The sequence below is a fragment of the Myotis davidii genome, unplaced genomic scaffold (genome assembly GCF_000327345.1).
Source record: "Myotis davidii unplaced genomic scaffold, ASM32734v1 scaffold997, whole genome shotgun sequence".
NCBI classification, from domain to species: Eukaryota; Metazoa; Chordata; class Mammalia; order Chiroptera; family Vespertilionidae; genus Myotis; species Myotis davidii.
Window position 1 is genome coordinate 176,099 of NW_006288449.1, and position 8,152 is coordinate 184,250.

Genomic DNA, 8,152 nt, shown 5'->3' on the forward strand with positions numbered 1-8,152 from the left:
AAATTCATTGTCAATGAGCAGTTCTAGGCACTGGACATTTTGCCCATCTGCTGCTGAGTGAATTGGTGTTAGCCCACTTTTCCGGATCGCATTTGTGGATGTTACTGGGATAAGATATTTCAATGCACTGAAAAGAAAAATAAATCAAACATCCACAAGGCATGAAGACAATCGAGAAATTAATTAAACCAGCTTCCTCATTAGACAAATGAGTGCAGTTTGTTTTAGTTTTCTTTATTTCTGCTAGATAACCTTATACAAAGACATATAATCTTTGTCCATTGACTTACTACTATTGGGTTTAGTGTAATGTAGTTTAGTTTTTATTTAGCTTCCTGTTCTGAATGTTCCTGGGGATCACATGTTTGGCCCTAGAATTTTGGCTCCTCAGGAACCCTCCCCATCTTCCAATTCTTCTCCGAACAACATACAAGTTACCAGCAACCAATGCTATTTAATGAAAACTATAAAAGAAAGGTAAGCCCATCCGAAGCCATAGACAAATGCTTCATAAGCCTGACCATTAGAATCATGGAGTCACGGGAAATTAAAGCTGGAAGTGGCCTTGAACATCACTCAGTGCAACTCCTTCATTTAACAGAAGAGCAATATGAAGCCTGGAGGAAGGGAAACGACTTGTCCAAGGTCACATAGATGTGGAGCAAGGGTGAGATTTTAGGCCTCTTAAATTCTCATTCATTACTCCTCCTTCACCATTTTCTGAGCTACCCACGCTTTATCATTGGCCATGAACATCCTGTCTACTTCAGTATAACTCAAAATGGAATTATTAGCCATAAGATGATTCTTTCTTATTTCATCAACCTTATAACAGTCCACTTGAGAGAACTAACCACTGCTTATGTTTCTAAGAACTTGTGATAGCTGTAAATTCCACACTTGACTGACCAACTAAACATGTATGAGAGCCACCAGCAAGGATAACTTGATCTCTGGTGCCTAACTCAGAGCTACCATGTGTGAATTTATGAACACTGGGAACAAAGCCAGGTAAACTTTAACAACGTGTCACTTAGCATTAATTATGTCATTGCCACTTAGCTGATGTGGCCACTGAAGGTGACAAAGCCTAAGTATTTCAAAGTTTTGGAACTTATTAAATATATTCCATTGCCTAAAACCAACCCCTCATTGCAGGTAGTTTAATATAATGATTATAGACTTCTATTGATATGCCAATTGTGGCACTTTTGTGATTTAAAAATCTATCCAGCCATTTTTTTTAATAAAGAACTCTATACTTATAATGAGACTTTTCTACTCAATAATACATTTAACATTATACTATAATATCCATTCATGTTGCTAAATAATTAGAGTAATACCGATAGCATTTTCACAAATTTTAATTCTTTTCAAAGGGCAACATTTTTAGAAACTCTATAGCCTTTTATGAACACAGTTAAAAAAACAGGACGACATATTTGGATGGCTTGTGAAGAATTCTCATGTGTAACTTCCCTCTAAAAGAGAAACTCTTCATTATAAAAGTACATAGTATACATTCAATGTGGAAAATTTATAAAGTACAAAAATATATTATGATGTGTATTGGTGTGGGCCTCTTTGGAGATGGGTGAAAAGGGTAAAAGGATTAAGAAGTACCAACGGGCAGTTATAAAAATAGTCATGGGATATAAGTATAGCACAGGGAATAGAGTCAATAATACTGTAAGAACTATGTGTAATGTCAGATAGCTACTAGACTTGGTGGGGTGAGTACTTCACAAGGTATACACATGTCTAAACACTATGATGTACATCTCAAACTAATACCATGTTGTATGTCAACTGTAATTGAAAATTTTTTAAATTGTTAAAAAGCAAAAATATAAAAAGGGGAAAAATTGACATGTTTAGAAGACCAAAAAATTTGAACATTTTGCCTATTTCTTTTTGGATTCGGTGGGTTATTACTTACAGAGAATTATGATTCAATTATATATGCAATTTTGTATTTTTTTAAGTTAAAATGACCATCCTATGATTGATCACTCACAGGTAATGTCCCTCGTAGGCAGCTCGGTGTATAGGAAGGTGCCCTGCTCTGTTAGGCACATTTCCGCTTCCTCCATATTCCAGCAGGAGAGAGATGCAGTCAGGATTGCCCCCTCCTGCCGCCTCAAACAACACTGACGCCCCATCGTCCGCCAAAGCAAACACGTCACCCCCTGGCAGTATGAACACATGGCACAGTGATAACTGGGTGGACTGGAAAGATGGGCTCCTTCAAATTAGACGGTTGTTTTCCTTTCTAGTTAGGACTTCAAATTAAAAGTATAGAGTTAAGAACGTCTACATTCTCAATATCCTATATAATAAAAGGTTAATATGCAAATCGACCAAATGGCAGAACTAACCGTTGCTGTGATGCACACTGACCACTAGGGGGCAGACACTCAGTGCAGGAGCTGACCCCTGATGGTCAGTGTGTTCCCACAGGGGACGCACCGTTCAGCCAGAAGCCCTGAGCTGGGCTCATAGCTGGTGAACACAGTGGCGGTGGCGGGAGCCTTTCCCGCCTCTACAGCAGTGCTAAGGATGTCTGACTGCCTGCTTAGGCCCACTACCCAGGTGGAGCGGACCTAAGTGAGCAGTCAGACATCCCCCAAGGCTCCCAGACTGTGAGAGGGTACAGGCCAGACTGAGGGACCCCCCTCCCCTGAGTGCACAAATTTTGTGCACTAGGCCTCTAGTTTTTTAATAAACAATTATGCAGCATGTTTTATTTTATTAGAAAACCTTTGCATCATTAGAACATCTGAGAAATAAGTCAATTTCTATAACAAATGCTCCTGGGAAAAGACCAACAAATGTTTACCAACTGTGCTGTATGTGGAAACACTGGGTGTGACTCAACAGAAGAACCTAAGATAATAAATCTATTTTAAGAAACTCAGAGGGGAAATGAAACAAACAAAAAAAATCATCAAAGAACACAAACTATAACATTCACCCAACATCAGACCAGCAGGTTCCATGTAGGGGAAAAGGTCTGTGCTTGAAGTTCGGCTCTGCGGCTGACTGTGGTAGTTGGGGAGAAGCTACTTACTTTGCATGAACCACATCTCCCCATGTAAACTAGGGTGCACAGCTTCTGTTATAAGACTTATTTAACAACTAAATGAGGCTGCACTTTGAGGGCCTCAAAAATGTTAGTCTTTTCCCCAGAGATGACCCTTGGGGATCCTGTGGTCCTAGCCTTTATTTACGGATGAGGAAAGTCAGAACCAGATGTTTAAGTGACTAAGCTAGGGGCAGACAATGAGTGGGTAGCAGAAACCAGTTTCAGAATTTGGTTTCTTAATTCTTTTTTTGAAAGAATATATTTATTGATTTCAGAAGGGAAGAAAAAGGGGGAGAGAGATAGAACATCAATGATCAGAGAGAATCATTGATCGCCTGCCTCCTGTAACCCCCACACTGGGGATTGAGCCCACAACCCGGGCATGTGCCCTGACCAGGAATCAAACCGTGACCTCCTGGTTCATAGGTCCACGTTCAACCACTGAGCCACGCTGACCAGGCTGGTTTCTTAAGTCTTTAATTCTTAATAAAGCACTTGGAGGTTTCAAACATCACAATCTGTTGGGCAGAATCAGGGAAGGCTTCGGGGAGGAGGCGTCTCAAGAAGTTGATTTTGAATTATGTTGGACAGAATTCCAGATGAAGGCAAACATCTGACTCTGACCCAGATGCGGGATGGGAGGCATGCTGGGGAGCAGCATCTACTTTGGCTGGAGTGCAGGATGCATGTTGGAAGTAGTGAGGGTTACACCTGGTGAAACCATCCGGAATGATGGGGAGGGGGCCTGTGTATGCCGCCGTGGGCAGTGGGGAGCCACTGAGGACTCTTTGCTGATTTACACCATTGCGCTGTCCTTCAGGCGAGGAGCTGAGTACAGCATGCAGTAAATAGTCTCTGATGGGGAGACGGGAAACCTGGAGAACAGTTAAGAAATGACTGCAAGGTCCAGAGAAGATGTGAGGGGCCTGACCAGGATGCAAACCAGAGGGACTGCCAAGGAGAACAGGTGAGTGGGACGCGGCAGCATTCTGCACCTGACTGGGTTTGGAAAAGAAGGTGATGGAAGAAGTAGAGATAAATCTACTTGTCTCAGAAATCATTAAATCAGAAGTGTGAATGAAGAGGAATTCCGTTACAGTGGTTCTCAACCTTCTGGCCCTTTAAAACAGTTCCTCATGTTGTGACCCTCAACCATAAAATTATTTTTGTTGCTACTTCATAACTATAATTTTGCTACTGTTATGAATCGTAATGTAAGTATCTGATATGCAAGATGGTCTTAGGCGACCCCTGTGAAAGGGTGGTTCGACCGCCAAAGGGGTTGCGACCCACAGGTTGAGAACCGCTGGTTTAGGAGAAGATGAGTGTGAGACCCTGGGAGCCGTCTATGTGAAAACGGGGCTGTTTTTAGAGAGAGCAATCTGAGCTAGGCGTGCAGATTTGCAGGTAAGTGTGCATATGGTTTAGTTGAGCACTTGCTGGTTTGGCTCAGTGGATAGAGCTTCCGCCTGTGGATTGAAGGGTCTAGGGTTCTATTTTGATCAAGGGCACATGCTTGGGTTGCATGCTTGATCCCCAGTAGAGGGCGTGCAAGAGGCAGCTGTCCAATGATTCTCTCTCATCATTGATGTTTCTCTCTCTCTCTCCCTCTCCCTTCCTTTCTGAAATCAATAAAAAAAAATTTTTTTAAATATGTATTTTTAAAAATATTTTAAAACTTGAGTTGTGGAATAGGGGACCACTCGGGAGGTTGTCGAGAGCTGGGTACCAAAGCCGGATGCCCGGTTACTTTCAGAAGAGGAAGAGAAGCCAGCAAGGAATGGAGAAAAGGAGACAAGCCAGGAACGTGGAATTCCTGGCCACGTACCTTTGTGGATGAGGTGCTCCAACACGTCGCAGTGGCCGTACTCGGCAGCGACCCCTAGCGGCGTGACTCCGAAGCCGTCTCTCAGGTGCACGCTGCCGCCGTGCCTCAGCAGCAGAGCTACCAGGTCTTTGCGGCCTTGCTTGGCTGCCTCGTGCATGGCCGACCAGCGCTTGACACCGGGCTGGTCCAGGCTGCTGTCTTGCTTGAGCAGAGCAGACACCATGTCACAGGAGCCCCCTCTTACCGCTTGAAGAGATTTTTAAAATGACAATTGACAGCAGGCATAGGAACATGAATGTTAGATGGTGTTAACGTTATCCATTTTAATATCAAAAGGGAATATTGTATTTTTCACCTCCACTTCAGTTCTTATACCCAAATTTTCATTGCAGGCCCTAGCCGGTTTGGCTCAGTGGATAGGGTGTTGGATTTTGGACCGAAGGGTCCTGGGTTTGACTCCCGTCAAGGGCGTGTATCTAGGTTGCAGGCTCCTCCCTGGCTGGGGCCCTGGTAGGGCAAGAGGCAACCAATTGATGTTTTTCTCTCACATCCATGTCTCTCGATGTTATTTTAATTTTGTTAATGAAGAAATTAAAATTTAGAAAGAATATACACAACATCTTATCTTAGCAATGTGCACTGTTTATCATGAAACTTTTAAAAAATATATTTTTATTGATTTCAGAGAGGAACGGAGAGGGAGAGAGAGACAGAAACATCAATGCTGAGAGAGAATCATTGATCGGCTGTCTATCGCATGTCCCCTACCGGGGATCAAGCCATCAACCCAGGCATGTGCCCTTGACTGGGAATTGAACTGTGACCACCTGGTTCATAGGTCGACACTCAACCACTGAGCCACACTGGTGGGCTAGATATAAATATTCCTAAAAGATGTAATGCATTTTCTCTTATCAACAAGTAAAATCTTATTAAGAAACAGCAGGATGAATGCCGCTCCCTGCAGATGGAGATAAATACAGATTCATTCATTCATTCATTCATTCATTCATACAATACTTGCCGTGATATGAAAGGCACTGTTCCAGGCACTGTGGACAACAGAAAAAGACAGATGTTCCTCACTTGTGGACTTTACAGGTTAGGGAGGAAGGCTATCCTGTCTTGTGTTTGAAGAAAAACTCAGAGTCTGGGCCTTTGCTGGGAAAGGCAGGAGGAGATGTGGGGCCACAGAGAACATCCTGGGCACCCAGGAGGCAGAATGCAGAAAGGCCCTGAGGCCAAGCCAAGGGAGAGGGCACCCAAAGGCCTGAACTAAGGCCGAAGACAAGCTTTTGGAGGCAGGCAAGCCATCGCTGCAATGAGATTTCAGGTTTTGCCCTACTCACTGTCTAAATTAGAGTCTGTTGACAAATGCATTTCTCTGAAATCACCCACCTGCCACTGGCAGCTCTAATTACAGTGAATTACCTCATCCTAGCTGGTGTCATGGCAGAGCAAACATCAATAAGTCAAACCAACTAAGAGGTGTGTCCTCGTTTATCTTCTTGCTCCTACTGCATTTTTTTTCCTTTTGCCTGATTCAGAGAACATGTTGATTAGCGATATTAGTCTTTCTTCACGAGAACAACAGCATAGCTAGGCCACATCAACTTAAAATACTTTGAAAAATAAAACTTTGCTTGTAATTTACTTTTTTGGAAAGAATATGTTTTCTTTCCCATAAACATAACAATGCAAATTGTTGGGAGCCCCTCCCAAGTTAACCCACAAAGACATACCTCATCAATAACTGGCCGAATAATGAAAATTAACAAGACACTATATTTGTGTAACATAACCAAGTACAAATAATTTATGAAGTAAAAAATAAACATATATATCTTCAGTAATAATATTTTAAGAAAACCCAGTTTCAGTTCAGGAGTTAGAGAATTCCCATTAGAGATTTTTGCATAGTTTATAGGCACTTTTGTACATTTATCATCTGCTGGCACTTTTCCTGTTTAAATTCCTGTCACTTTCTCTGTGGGTATATGTGTTTTGCTCACATAATTTACTTGTCAGCAGTGATTTATTTTCTGATTCATATGACATACAAATAGAGCAGATTTTTCCGAGGTATCTTGACAGGCAATGGAAAATCTAAAGAGGCGATGGAGAGAAGAGAACTTATGTTGATTTGTGAGAAAGGAAATGCCCGAAGCATAACTAACTGGCTTCTTCTGTACCTTGGGCCCAGTGGCCAGGACAATCTCATGGCTATCTAATAGAGAAAGGTGACACCAACTTCAGAGACAGGGCAGAGAGGCAGTTTGAGTGCAAAACCCTTAAGTGTCAGGTCATCACAAATCAGGTATCTACCACTCAGCAAGTAACTGTGTAACATGACTGCAAGACATCAAAGTATCATAGCAAGGCCAGATGGCTGATGGACGGGCCCAAAGTGACTTTTGGGGGGCCGTTTATGGATATTAATAAATAAGTACGAGGATAATGGGATTGCCATTGCACAGAAAAAGAACAGCAGTTTTTTCTCTTATCTCTCCTTCATGAGTTAGTGGACTGTGAGTAGCAAATTTCAAAGCATCCCACAGATTCAAGAAGAAAATTGAGAAAGTGCCATGAATTATCCATTTCCCTATGAACCTAAAAAAACAATGTGGTTTCCACAATGAAGGTCCTGAAGAATTTAACCCAAGAAAAAATTCTTATTCTCCAGATATGTGGATGATGGGGACATAAGTGAACACCTCCAGAATATTTCCTTCATGAGACTCTTTGATATTACCATTACTTTTCTCTTTGATATTACCATTTGGTTTTAAATATATATTATTTCTAAATGTGAACTCTATTTTGACTGATAACTCCATGATCAAGTTCCTTTCCCACACTTTGGATGCTGATAGAGTAGACAAACCAACAAATGAAACTGAAATGCAAAGAAATGCTTAATGCTCTGTTGTGGGCACTAAGCATTTAACAATTTACACGAAGCAAAACGAAAACAAATGAGTGACAATTATGTGCTCTTTTTGAAATAAGTGGGTTGGGAACAGCAAGTAGAAACTAATTCTATATTTGCAAAATGCGATGAGAAGAAGAAGGAGGAGGAGGAGGAGGAGGACAACAAATGACTGAAATGCAAAGAAATGCTTAATGCTCTGTTGTGGGCACTAAGCATTTAACAATTTACACGAAGCAAAACGAAAACAAATGAGTGACAATTATGTGCTCTTTTTGAAATAAGTGGGTTGGGAACAGCAAAAGTA

General features: G+C 41.7%; 1 protein-coding gene across 1 annotated transcript in view; it reads right to left on the minus strand.

Annotated features, from left to right (window-relative positions):
• Window positions 1-8,152, minus strand: part of ASB15 (ankyrin repeat and SOCS box containing 15) — a 37,448-nt gene that overhangs the window by 7,048 nt on the left and 22,248 nt on the right. Inside the window, exons 7-9 of the mRNA XM_015561760.1 lie at window positions 4,917-5,162; window positions 2,021-2,192; window positions 37-127 (exon numbers count right to left, since the gene is read on the minus strand). Coding sequence (XP_015417246.1) covers window positions 37-127; window positions 2,021-2,192; window positions 4,917-5,162 — 509 coding nt within the window. The remainder of the gene's footprint in view (window positions 1-36; window positions 128-2,020; window positions 2,193-4,916; window positions 5,163-8,152) is intronic.